Here is a 14,556-nt window from a genome sequence, read left to right on the forward strand (position 1 = left end):
CATATAGTCATCCTTTGATGGTACAAAGTCCACATTGATAATACTAATAATAAAAATATAAGCACAATATTTTTATTACTAATTAATTAAATAATTATATTGACATTAACTATAGGCTTGGGTAGGTCCATCTGGGAATTCCTATATTTATTAATCATGCAGAGCTGACATAGTTGTACCAACGCCTGAGACGTTATTAAAAGTAATTAAAATAATTTACCTAAATTATCATTATAGTAATTATTGTCGATTTAAAATAAATCACATACTCACAACATTTAATTAATCTGCTTCGTTAAATAAGACAATTTTCTTAATATAATTTCTCCACAATAATATGTATTAATTCTTTAACATGAGCAATTAATACAGATTCACCTAGATCACCGACTCATTTGCTAAAATTAATTTAACCAATATTATAATTAACCACTATAATATTTAATTAGAAGTAATTCTTCATTAGGAACAATTAGTAATGGCACTATGAGGCCACAATCTAGTTGTCATAAACTAGATCTAGAACGATGCGTTCGTAATAAAATTATGAAAGTTTAGGTAAAGGTAACTCGTGAATTAGGGTTCTAATAACTCTGGTTTCACCTAAATCAGACATTCAAATGAAAAGTTAAAAATAAAAAGATGGAGATAGGTCATAGATGGCAGAATGGTAAATATCTGACGTTGTGGCGGTCATCGGAAGGTGCTGGACGACCAAGGGTGGTGGTGGACGACCGTATAGTAGGGTGGTTGCTAGAGGTAGGAAGTGGCTAGGGTTTGGATGCTTGAAAATGATATACAATTATGATCTACTCCTAAAAAGATAAAGACAATCTAACGGCTAAAGTAAAAAGATAAGGATAAAAATAATAACTGGCTAAACTCAGAATTCTCTCAATAATCATTACTAACACATGTCCACCCCTATTTATAGGAGTAAAATCCTTGGCGGATTGGATCCATATGCAGATTATTCAATTTATTTGAAATTCAAAATAGAAAGATAAAGTTAAGTAATTAATTTGACTCGACTCGACTTGACTCGACTTAACCCATGTAGTCGGATCGTAACAATTCACCACACTTCCAATACCTTGTCCTCAAGGTGACTAGTCTCTCATGCCCTTATACTCATATAATTTATCGTGCTAATCAGTGGATTCGGGTTTGCCTTACTCGTGTCCACGTAGGAACATGACGTGGGCTGGCTGACGCTTGCATTTATGATTAGGGGTAAATCGATCATCACAATAAAAAAATAAGCATTTTCTTCGGCGCTCTTTCAAGTCATTGGGTACAAAGCGGTGCGTAATCATTTGTCGGTTAGGCTAAGCCATTAGTGCAGGCTGAGTCAAGGCGGATGCTGTCTTTAGTGGGCCGTGGGCTTGGGCCGCCTTTCTTCTCTCCTCCTTGTAAATCTGGTTCAGCTGATCCAACTTGGACTCCATCAGAACAACTAAGGAGAAGGCATTGCAGAAGTAGTGGGCCTCAAAGCCTTGATTTCAGCCTGAATGTTAGGCCTAAGCCTGCTAATGAAGGTACTCTTTAGGGTTGAGTCAGACCAGTTAGTGATTCGGTTGCATATCTGCTCGAATTTCTCCCGGTAAGCTCGAACTGTTGTTGAATGAGTCAGCTTAGTCAACATGGCCTGAAAGTCCTCGTACTAAGTCGGATCAAACCAAGCACAAATCGCATCCGCGAAGTCCTGCTAAGACTGGAATGGTTGAGTCTGCTCAGCCGACTGGTACCACCTAATCGCCACGCCCGCTAAGTGGAATGAGGTTAGCTGGACCTTCTGGTGGTCGGGCGTGCTATGGTACGTGAAAAACTGCTCCGCTAGATAAGTCTAATCTAGATAATCTCCTACAAAGTTTTTTAGAAAATCAAGCTTGACAGTCCGAGCTTGGATATCAAAATATGATCTGTCATCACGAGCAAAGTGACCTCAAGGTCGAGGCTGGTCTCGTGGGTCATAGGCCCACAAGTTTGGCTCATGTCGCCTTCGAGCTGCACGCGGGTTTGGTTGTCTGACGATGCGGGCCCACCAGTTTATTCCACCATTCATCCTCATGCTCGGTGTTTTGTTCATGGGTTCCAAACTGGTTTACACAAGGTGGTCTAACTAGTTCGCGAAAATTTGGCCTGCCTCAGAAATCGGGCACCTCATCTCCTTCATTCCAATAACCTAACCCTAAGGCTGAATTTGAAATTCGGCCTAGGGGCATCGCCATAAGGTGCATGGGGGGCGGCGGCGGCTGGGTTCAGTCGAGGGTTGCCGGCAGTCGACCCCTGGTTGCTCCTCGCGGCGGTGGAATCACGGTGAGCAGCGGTGGAGGGCTAAACTCGAGCTTGGGCTCGAGTTGGTGTAGCAGCAGTCCTGGTGCGTCACTAGCCGGTACATCGGCCCCCGGTAGCTGCGAAAGATACTAGTGGCCCTACTGTAGGGGAGTAGTGGCGACGGTAAGCCGCGGTGGAGCCACCCCAACATAGGGGTAGCTTCTCGCGGCTGTGGCTGTCGAGTTCGGCCACCCGACGGTCGCCTATAGTTGCGGTGCCCACCACTTGCCGGCACAATTCAGGAGGATCCGTCGGTTAGATTGTTCACAGATCCCTTCTGAAGTTACGAGTTTCATCGAGTCCAAAACCGTTGCGGATCGGATTAGGTCGGTTCGTAACATGGCCGGCCACGTCGTGCCATGCAAAATATGTTTTTTTTAGGGATAGGTTGTTACAAATCTATTCTATTAGAATAATAAAATAATTCTTAAAATTCCAAAATTACCTTTTGTTGGGGTAGAGTAGGATTGTGTGATTATAATTTTTTATGAGGGTCATTAGACCAAGGAAGATATTTTTGATTTAGTGGGATGGGTTAGGGTGGGAGAATATTTAAAAATAGTTTGATTTGTGTATGGTCTAGATTAGAAATTTTTTAAGGGTATTTTAATAATCAAGATAATCTTGTTAATTAGCAAAGAATCCTAGCAGCTCAATCATTGCATGTGTCTCGATATGGGCACTACGTCACACAAAGATGCCTATCAATATTTATATGCTTTAACATCTAATTTCCATATAATTCTGATCTATTGAATTATTACTGTTTTCCGCGTACACTCTCTGAATTTTTTTATTACTCACATATACTCTTTTGAACTAAGAAAATAAGTAAATAGATAGATCTCTAAACCAAAAATAAATTTAGTTCATGCGTATATGTAGTAAAAGGAAAGTTTATGGAGTGTATGCGGAAATGGTGGTATTTAGGAGGGTCTAAGTAGAATTATTCCATTAATTTTCTAAGCATTTCTTTAATAATTGGTACACTGTGATTGATTATGTTATTTTTTCTTTAATTTTCTATGCTCTATTACTCTTTTTTACCTCTTTAGTTATATGACAGAGATGCTGATGGATGCAGATAGTGATATTGTTTGGTGTTCAATTTTGTCTAGGATGACCTTGTGAAGATCGGGTAGGGTGACCATTTAATAACTCCATTATATGAGTCACACGCATTCGACAGTTCTGATAGTACCCATATATAAATACTAGTGCATATCCGATAGTGCGCTAGATTGACCCGCATGAGGTTGGCCCAAACAAAATCCTAATCTTGTAGTTCGTGTTTGAGATACATTAGGAATTAGTAATATAATATATGTTTAAGAATTAGTAATATAATATATATGTTGAAGTATAAGTGTTTCGATTCTTTGCCATACATAGTTCAATAAGCCTTTGGCATAATTAATTATATGTCAATCTAAAATCAGATTTATAGTTGGTTCATATTTATATCTACTCATAGAGACAATTACCGACCAAATCGAGCCAGGTTTGGGTCAAACCCATCGAGCCAATTGGGCTAAGCAATATGTTCGTCGTCCGCCCGCGTGTGAGTTAGGCCGGGCTGAATTCGTGTCGGGCTAAAATAGTCTAGCCCATTATTACTCATCGGCCTGTGAGAGAGCAGCTAAGTGGGTGGAGCCGGCTTTTATATCTGGTCCACCAAAGCCACCTTTTATATCTCATATGTTCACTGAACAAGAAAGACTCAGTTCATATCAAAGATATAATTGCATAATTCCCAGATAAAAATAATATGGACATGATCATAAATGTGATTCAAAGATCAGACTACCCGTCTCTCACGGCGAACGGTAGAATCGACTTCGGCGGAGCTCTCGGAGATATGACTAACGATTGCCGCAGCTGTCAAACACTGCGCCCTCGCCGAAACTATGCAAACCATCCTAATACCTGCATGATAAGCCAAAATGCCTAGCAACAACTGCTTCCAATGAGAAAGTGATAGCCCTTGATCCATTTGTCACTCACTGAGTGTAGAAGTGTGATTAAATTTTGGTAATCCGTACTTAGAACTTTGGACCTTTCAGGAACGCCATGGACATCGCACCACCGACGCAAATAATAGTCCCAACTATCTTGGTCATGCTTCTCAAGCTTCTAACTTTCACTTTCTCTAATCTGCCAGTAATTAGATGAAGTTTATCCATTTTTAAAATTTTGTTTAACTTCAAACTATGACATTTTTAGTGGCCACAAGAAGTCCCATGATCCAATACTAAAGTATCATGGCAAGAAGATAAAAAAGTCGACGAGTGATGTCAAAACCATCGGAAGCTTGTCTCCTACCGAGTAGCTCGGAAAGGAGGGATAAGAACCAAATCTACATTCGCAAACCCTAGGATGAGAGACAACCATCTCACTGTCCTCAGGTTCAGGAGCAATGTCGCCCTCTCCACCACCACCACAAAATCCCTTATGATTGCTTACGGGCAATTAGGGAATGCTAGAAAATTAGAGGGATTTAGCGATGGATTGCATTAAATGGAAACCTATGAGCTGGGCTATGGATCATTAGAGGGATTGCATTGTATAGATAATTATGGGCAGGTTTTCGGCTGAACATTCGAGTCGAGCTGAGGGCGGGCATAGGCACATTGGCAATTTAGGCTCAAGTAAGATCAGACCCGGACTAAGTCTATGTCCAAGCTGGTTTTTCCCCGGTTCAAATCGGGCCGAGCCAAGCATAGATGGATTGGGCTATATGATCAGCTCTATCTGCTCATCTCCGTAATTATAGTGCAATTTTAATTTATACAATACTTCATAATTTAGCAATATAATTAGGTGAATTAATATAGAAATTACATCAATCAACTTATATATGTATCAATAGTAGATATATTAGTTATCTAGGCAACTAAATATTGGTAAAATTTATATTATAAACTTATGAACAATTTCAAAGAAGTAATTATATATTTCATAAATACATTGATATTTGATGTTGACATAAAAATTATACTTTGTATCCGTTAGTATGATTGAGACAAGAAATGATAATTATTTGGTACACGAGTAAAAATGATGGACAAGTCTATAACAACTATGGGATGGTTTGTGAAATTATCATTAAAGTAATATTTATTATGGCACTCAAATTTGTACCCTCAGTAAACAATAATTATTTAAGTCCGTCATAAAATATAAAGTATTTGTGATAAAAATTATGTAATCATCATAACTAAGTTATATTTCTATGTCAACCTAGCAAAAAGTTTGTTCATAATTTCTATGTATTAGACACTTTCTTGTCTATGATATCTTCCGTTTTCCATTTCTCCAATATGAAATTGTTCTACATTTTGACTGCTGATAGAAGCTCGCTGGAGAGTTCTTAGTAACTATCACTAAACAACTACCCAAGATGAGAAATTAGTTCTCTCTGGTTCTTCTTAATTTGTTATAAAAGATATCACTTTCCCTCCTCTCTCTCCAAACTATTCCATTTACATACCCACCTAGAATAAAACTTTTTATCTTAAGTGTATTGTCGGGGCTCTCACCAACAAGGTCTACACTCCAATCTCCCTGGAAAGAAGTTATTTCCCTATAGCTTTGTCATTCTCTAGTCCATAAGGTGCAAAAATAAGTTTTTCTTTGAGAGAGAGAAACCTTGGCTTCTTAGTGTACTTTGCATGGTGGACACGATTTTCAAGGGCTTCAAGGTACACCCCGTAACTGAAGTCACCAAGCCCCTAGCCTCTCTTTTAGAAATTGGTGACTTCAGTTGCACCTCTCTTCTAGAAATTCCTATCCCTGAGTGATAGAGACATTGTTGGCTGCTCTGATGCATTGGTGGGGCGGCTTTAATACAGGCGAAATTGATTTCATCCTAGCCGAGCACCCTTCTCCCATCTACATGGGAAAAACCATCTTCCTTTAGCAGTGCTGGAACACTATCCACGGGAAAACTTTAGCTCTCCTCATAGTGATCAAAGAGGCCATCAGGCTGGCAAACAACAAGAGCGTATGGATCTTTAGTGACCATCAAGCTCTCATCAGCTATCAACAACCCTTCACTAGATAGATTGGACTGGACAATTGCCCCTTTAATTTTAGAATGTCTCTAATGGATATCGAAAGCTCCTTTTTTAAGAATATATTACATCAATAGAAGCAACAAATAGACTGCCAATAATCTAGCAACGTTTGCTTTCATAAACTAGTGTTGCAAGAGGTGGTCTATCCATCGACTAACTTTTATTGTAACCTGACATCTATGGAATGAATTAGTTTATGGACTATTTTTCAACAAAAAAAAAACCATTAATATAGTGGGTGATATATAACTTTCTACTTTACAATTTTTCTCTACTCAAATGGCCAATAAAGAAGACCTCTAAAGAGATATGTTGATTTAATTCCAATTATCGTATCTTTTAATAATTGTTTCTTATGTTTTTATGCAAGGTTGCAATGGATCGATCATGACTAGAGGTGGCAAAATTTGACCCGATTCAATAATTTGACTCTTAATTGGTTTGGTTTAATGTAATCAAGTTCGGATCATAAATGGGTCAACCCGCTTAACTCGTTTAATAATTGAGTTATATTTTGGTTTATACCATTGAGTCATTTTGACTCGTTTAAATATATGGGTCGGATCAACCCGCTAACCTGATATATAAAAAAACTAATATCAAACCCTAAACCTAACCTCACTCACTCACTCACTCACTCACTCACTCACTTGCTCGCTCGCTCACCTACTCTCTTTTCTTCTAGCCAACTGTCTCATCCCACTCTTCGTGTCTTTCTTACACATCAACCTTCCACTCCCACTCTTCCTCGCATCGCCGCCCTCATGGGATCTCCTCTTTGCCCCTCTCCTTCCTTATCATTCCTCCCCAACAATAAAACCTTTCTCACCATCGAGACCAATAGGGGTGAAAACGGATCGGATACGGATCGGATAGTGCTCAACCCATATCCGGATTCGTATTTTTAGTTCGGATACGGATTCGGATACGGATATTAGACGGATAGTAAAATTTAAAACCATATTCTAACTAAACGGATACGGATAATTTTCGGATAAAGGATCGGATCTTAAACAAATATTGATTAAATTTAAAATAATTATAATATTTTATTTAAATATAATTAACACAAAATTATTAAGAGTTTTATAACGAATAATTTTTTTGTATGTCAAATATATAAAATTAGAGAAATTAATCTCTATAAATAATATATAACGTATTATTAGTAATAATATTAATACTTACTATTTAAATAAGCAAACTAAAAATTGTAAATCATTTAAAAAATATGCGGATAAACGGATATCCGATATCTGCATCCGAATCCAAAAAATATATCTGACCCGTATCCGAATCCGTATACGAATTTTTTTCAAAAATTCTATCCGTATCCGAATCCGAATCCGAATCGGATAGAAATTTTTTATCCGAATCCGATCCGAGTTGGGTCGGATAGCGGGTCGGGTCGGAGTTAATCCGACCCGTTTTCACCCCTCCCCTTCACCGGCCCTTCATTGACCTAAAGATTCTTGTCTTTGTACATAAAAGGATGGAGAGGAGATGGAGATGACTAAGAGAATAAGGCTTTGGGATCGAGGAAGCAAGAAAGAGAGAGATTGGGATCGGGATCGGGAGAATGAGATGGAGAGATCAAGCCTAAGCAAGAGGATAATGGGGGAGGGGAGATGATACTGCTTCACGGAGGCAAGGGGAACAAAGATAAGGGAGACCATAGCGTGGAGGAGAGCACTAAAGAGGACGACGACGATGACGATGATATGTCAGTGGTCGTCCGGCTTCCTCCACCTCCCTTGTCGCCTCAATGCCAATCTTGACATCTCTATCTCCCCTTCTCTCTCTCTCTCTCTCTCTCTCTCTCTCTCTCTCTCTCTCTCTCTCTCTCTCTCTCTCTCTCTCTCTCTCTCTCTCTCTCTCTCTCTCTCTCTCTCTCTCTCTCTCTCTCTCTCTCTCTCTCTCCGAAATCAAATTTGATGTTGATTTCGAGTTCATTTGAGGTCTATTAATGATCATTTAGGGAATTCCTTCGCTTCGGGAGATTCCAACGAAAAGTTATCTTTTGATTGAAAGATGGGAGTCTTATGCTAATATTTGTGGTTCTGATGAATTTTTTTTATAATATTTTATACTAGAAAATTTTATGTAATGCAACGAGGACCAAGATTTTTCTTGTGGAAAATTAAAGAAGATGGAGATGTCCACTCAGATTGAAAATTTCCATACTTCTTTCCATGTCAAGTCAGTTTTGTTATCTCTCTAATTGTTAATAATCTGGTTCTAGGGAATCACTAAATAGTGGACATCTTTCATTTCTTCTCTTTTTGTTTATCTCATCACAGTTGTTATCTCCGCCTAGCTCAAATTTTAGTACCCAATTTTCTATTTTGATTATCAAATTCCAAGTTTTGTTTTGAATTAGCTAGTGGAGGTGGCAAATATTGACCTGACTCTATAACCTAGCTCTTAGTTGAGTTTGAGTTTAGTCTAATCAAGTTTGGGTTGTAAACTTATCAATTCGCTTAACCCGATTAATAATTAAATCATGTTCGTGTTTATACAAGTGACCTGTTTGATCTATTTAAGTATACCGGTCAGGTTAGGTCAACTCATCAACTCGCAACCCCTTAATATATATATAAACAAAACTTCTAACCAAACCTACCCTACATCACATTCTTACCATCTCACCTAGCCATCTCCATCAAATCCCAAATTCATATCCTTTCCTCTCCATCCTTGCCCTCACTTCTTCTTTTCTTCTCACTCTCCACAACCAGCAACTGCCCTTTGCTTCGCTACCTCTCACTACCCTCCTCTCCCCTCCACTACCTCTTACTCTCCTGTCTTGCGATTTATCAAGAGCAACCTCCACTCCAACAACATCCTGGCTCTGCCTTTCTCCCTTTGCTACATTTAACTCTCTTCCAACTGCCTCTCCAGCCACACCGACCAAGTCCTTCAACGTTGTCGCCTCCACCTACACCTGATTCCTCTCCTTCTATGGCGACGAGGCCAGAGTCATCCTCAAGACCATGCTTTCACTCTCTCCTACTAGTTTCACTAGATCGACATCTCCCCACACCATTTTTGCCAACTATGAGGAAGCTAATGTCGTGCGCTTATGCGCTCTTGATGCGAACCAGGTCAGATCCGATCATATCATGAGGACATTGGGCTCAATAGATTGAGCTTATTTATCTTTTAATTAATTCATTATGTAAGTCCTTAATACAAGTCTAGTTAAGTCATGTAAGCCACTAAGACAATTTCAATTAAGTCATGTAAGCCTCTAAGGCAAGTCTTAGTTCGAGTCGTATAAATCTTTAGCGTTAAGTCCGAGTATGACTCATTGTACCCGACCTCTATATATAGAGGGGCTGGGCTTTAAGTATACAAGCTTTGAGAATTAATTGAGTTTAATTATTTTATTATTATTATATTTATATTTTTTATTATAGCCGTTAGATCATCTTTATCTTTATAGCATTAGATCGTAACCGTAGAATCCTCTAAGCACCCAAACTCTAGCTATCACATTCCTCTAGCAGTCACCCTCCTATACGGCCATCCACCCTTGGCTGTCTGCCATCCTCCGACGACCACCGCAACGTTGGATATTTATTCATTCCGCCCAGTTTTAACCTTGCTCCACTATTTTAATTATATTTGTTTATCTAGACACCCGACTGATGTAAAACTAGAGCCATTAGAACTCTATCTCTTGAAACTACTAATATTTAATTTTTTATATTTTAAATTATTCTAAATCTGGTTTGTAACACCTCTCCTTATACCAGATTGACTTTACTATACAAGGTGAAGGACTTCTTTGGTCATGCTACCAGTGGAGCCAAAGAATTATTTGGAAAGCTTACTGTCTTAGGTTCTAGAAAAAGAGGAGTTAGAACAAGAAGGATTAGTTAGCACTACCCCAGATCCATATGCATAGTAAAATAAGAGGGTAGAGAGAGGTGCAACCTTATAGGCTTAAGCATCCCTTTTTGTCCATGAGGAGGAAGAATACTGGGTTAGGAATGAATCAGAATCAAATGCTGAGTGAATAAAACAAAATCTACGCCTTAGGTTCTATTAGCAATGAATCAAAATCTTTATATTAATGGATGCTTGATGTGGAAATATCAATACACCATGTAGGTGATCTCACCGTTGAACATCACGATATTTTTGTCATCTCATTATTTTGTATTTCACATTATCTTAAATTTATTTACTTAATACTAATTGTTGGTAGTTGAATTCGTATATATATATAGGGTAAAATTAGTAAATATTAATTATTATTTTTGAAATATTATTATATTATTTTTGTCATGCTAAATATGTTAGCATGCCTAAGTTAACATAGTGTGTCAATACAATCCGTTTATTAAATGGGTTATATGAGTCGTGTCATGTGAGTCATGTTCATGTCTACTAAATATAATTTGTTTAATAATAAAATTGTGTTCGTATTAGGACAAAGTTAATTTGATCCGAATCTAACCCGGCTTGAAGTGCTTATAAAGACTCGATTGCCACCCTAATCATGGCTATTCTTAATTTCCACACAAAAGCAACTTTCATGGTTAGCCGGTCAACTACGTCTGTTTATTTTATTATCATATTTTCATTCGGCATCACAACAAAGAAGCTTTCCAAGAAACGTGAGCAATTTTAATGTCATATATATAATTCATTCAATGTTTGACCATGACTTACTCTATTCAAGGAATAGATGCTACTTGGACTAAAATTTCTTGCATATTACCATCAAAATAATTATGATATATACTGAGAATATATTTTTCTATATCCCATTTCTTCCTTCCTTAGGCGGTGCTAGCCCTACCTACAAATAACCATTAATTGTTTCTTTCATTAGACAAAAGGAGTTAGTCATGACCGTTGACCAGGACAAAATCAAAGTAATCAAGTAAATCACATGGTAAGTCAAATTATCATATAGATTATAACGTTACGTAGACATGATGTAATCACATTACGATCGTAACTAAGAATTAATCCATTTTAACGACCATCTTAACTATTTCAATGTCCAAGTGTCACACTGGCATCCATAGTCAAAGCTTCTTTTGGACAAGGGAAGCCAATGGCAATTTGCCAACCAAATTAGAACACGACCATATATATCGAGAGAGAGAGAGAGAGAGAGAGAGAGAGAGAGAGAGAGAGAGAGAGAACAAAGCAAAAGCCCTTGTAGACTTCAAGAAGAGAGAAAGAAAAGAGAGACGAAGATGGGTTGCTTCAAGCTGCTGCTCCTATTGGCGGTGGCCGTGGCGGCGATGGGGGTGAGGAGAAGCGTGGCGCAGACGACGCCGTCGTGCGGGTCAAAGTTGGTGCCGTGCGGGAACTACATAAACTCGACGAATCCGCCGGACAGCTGCTGCACTCCGCTGAAGGAGGCGGTGAAGGACGACCTGCCATGCCTCTGCGCCATCTTCAACAGCCCCGAGATCTTGAAGGCCTTCAACATCGACCGCGAGAAGGGGCTGCAGCTCGCCGCCAACTGCGGCGTCAACTCCACCAACAATCTCTGCGGCTCCGCCGGAGGTATTTTTCCACCGTAACTTCGCGATTTTCTTTTTTCTTGCATAAATATTTTCATTTTGGCCCTTGTGTAAATATTAGTTAGGCAAAATTTTCTTTTCCCCCCTTTTATTTTTGATAAATTATGAGTATTTGAGTTAATCATAGACTAAAGAGCTTAGCTATGAAAATATTCATGATAAAGGTATTTCCTGTCAGATAGATTAATGGTAGCGATAATATTAGATACTTTTTAAATAATTTTAAATAATTTTTTACTCAATCTAAATGCAGTTTTAAAGGTAGGAATAGTATTTTGGAAACAGTTTAATGATTTTCCATGATAATTGTGATATTTTCAATGATGTAATGGTAATTATGATATTTATAATTTTTCTAATAATAATTATATAAAAAACTCTTTTCTTTTTTATATATTATAAATTTACCTATGTTAGATGAAGAAATTAGCTTTCCCTAATATAGATTGGATAATTTGATCAAGTGTCCCAAGAATTAAATCACAACGGTCTCGAATCATAAAAAACACTAACGGTTTACTTTTTTACTGCTTCTTAGAGTTAATACCTGAAAAATATATCCTATTAGTTATAATCTCTACTCTGTAAGACTGTAACCCATTCCTCGAAGCTTATGACCATTTTATATACAGTGGGAACGTGTTTGAATAACTAGTATCCATCACTATGATTGTTGATTTATTTGTCTCTTTTCGTACTTATTTTGTTCCATGATTAGGATGATGCCAAAAATCGTGCTATAATTCGGATAGCTAGCCAATTTGACGACTAATTATTTTGGGTTTTTTTTAATAGAGAAATTTGCATATAATATTTTGTCTTTTAGTAAAATTATAATTTATATTATATATTTTTATTTTTTATAAATCAAACACTATAATTTAGTGGATACGTGCAAAAAATACTCTATTGTTAGATCTATTAGTTAAATAACTATATTAAAAAAATATAGGATATAAATTATAATTTTATTAAAATACAGGTTGTTATATATAAATTTCTCTTATATATATATATATATATATGACTTTCATCTCTATAATACTAGGAGTAGATAAAACCTTTGCTTTCACTCTTAAATGGTACCTAACTGTTAAAAGTTCATCTTGTTTGAATATATTCCCCTCAATTAAGATTTTAATTTAGAACAGTACAAAAAAACACAGGCCATTCATAAAAAGACAATGAGTTTTTAAAGGGTATACACTTAAATAGAAGATTTAGAAGGGTAGTAAATAAGAAACTTTGGAGGAATATATATGCTAAAAATTCTTATTTTTTTGCACCTAAACTGTTCACCTAACTGTTCCTTTTCTTTTGAATTGTTCTGTTTACAGCTCCTACTGCTTCTACAAATCCTCCTCCTCGTAAGTCTCTCATCAATTTCTTTTCTTTCTTCTTTCTCTTAATTCATTTTAGTTCATAAAGTAAAATTACACTCAATATTATCACAAATAATGTGTACTCTGTACATAAATGGATCCACTTATCACCTGCTAATATATCATATGAAATGATCCATTGCAAAATTTAGCTAATGTAAGTATTAAATCTTTTGATCATGTACCTCGATGCAAAATGACAGACAAACTAATTTTTATAGCTAAAAGCATGATTTTAAAGTTCGGTCTGAAATCAAAGGCATTTTATTAAAATATTTTGCATTTTTATGCTATTCAATCTGAAACTGCTATGGAGACTAGTATCCAATTGAAACAATCCTAATAATATATTTTTTTTAAAGTGTGTTTTAGATTAACCCAATATTAGCCTCATTATTTATATGCTAATAGATCTTATGCAATCCATTAAAAGAATAACAAGAAGTAGCTAGATTATTATATATCTAAAAAATTTGAAACCGAAGCAACGAAACTAGAATCGAAATCAAAATATTTTACCTTTTGAACAGAGCCAAAATCAAAACTGAGACTTCAAACCACGGGTAAAAAGACTTCTCATTGGACCTGCATGTTTCTTTCTCTCTGGTGACAAGTATTAAAGAAAAGTGCATGGTGTTTTCTTCTTTCTGCTAGCAAAAGAGGAAGTACTCTGTGAACCATTTTAAGGCTTTAATATCTTATTCTCTTTTATTTTTCGTAATATTGCAGCCACTCCTGGAGGTTCCAGTAATGCAATGCATGGGACTGCATGCATGGGAATGACAGGCTTGATCAGCTTATTCTTATTCTGGTGGTGCACTTTACCATAAGGAATTCTACACATTATGTTTGCTTCTAGTTGGAGTTGTATTTAGAGGACTTGTCCCATTGAGTCATTATTTTGTGACCATGTCGTTGTTCACTTTCTTAGTCACTCCATTTATTTGTACTCCAATAAAGGGCTTATTTGATAATACTATATTTCCATGTTCAATAAATATTTTAGTACATGTGATTTGATGTAGTAATATGCTCTATTGACAGTTTCAGAGTCATCTAACCCCATTAGAAGGTAATTCTTGCCATTATAGCTTTAATGCTCTTGTATGAATGTTGCTTTGAAGTCAGGCAAATAGATCAATCCAATTCAACTTCTATGTTTCAATTAATAGGTTGATGCCAGAGTCTATGCTTGGAAGGCAGAAGTGAGAT

At 37.0% G+C, this 14,556-nt stretch overlaps 1 protein-coding gene across 1 annotated transcript; it reads left to right on the top strand.

Annotated features, from left to right (window-relative positions):
- The first annotated feature begins 11,512 nt into the window (after positions 1 to 11,512).
- LOC140783191 (non-specific lipid transfer protein GPI-anchored 7-like) lies at positions 11,513 to 14,342 on the top strand. Its single transcript, XM_073129970.1, has 3 exons — positions 11,513 to 11,945; positions 13,300 to 13,329; positions 14,074 to 14,342. Exons 1-3 carry the CDS (start codon positions 11,630 to 11,632, stop codon positions 14,172 to 14,174), a joined length of 447 nt encoding a protein of 148 aa, XP_072986071.1. The 5' UTR covers positions 11,513 to 11,629; the 3' UTR covers positions 14,175 to 14,342.
- Positions 14,343 to 14,556: the final 214 nt, after the last annotated feature.

The sequence above is a fragment of the Typha latifolia genome, chromosome 3 (assembly GCF_019914945.1).
Source record: "Typha latifolia isolate L0001 chromosome 3, TyphaL0001v2, whole genome shotgun sequence".
NCBI classification, from domain to species: Eukaryota; Viridiplantae; Streptophyta; class Magnoliopsida; order Poales; family Typhaceae; genus Typha; species Typha latifolia.

Excerpts from the sequence above, each read along its gene's own strand:
- LOC140783191 (XM_073129970.1), top strand. The coding sequence starts at position 11,630 with ATGGGTTGCTTCAAGCTGCTGCTCCTATTGGCGGTGGCCGTGGCGGCG. Across the intron at positions 11,946-13,299 it reads TCTCTGCGGCTCCGCCGGAG|CTCCTACTGCTTCTACAAAT; the intron begins GTATTTTTCCAC and ends TTCTGTTTACAG. Across the intron at positions 13,330-14,073 it reads TTCTACAAATCCTCCTCCTC|CCACTCCTGGAGGTTCCAGT; the intron begins GTAAGTCTCTCA and ends GTAATATTGCAG.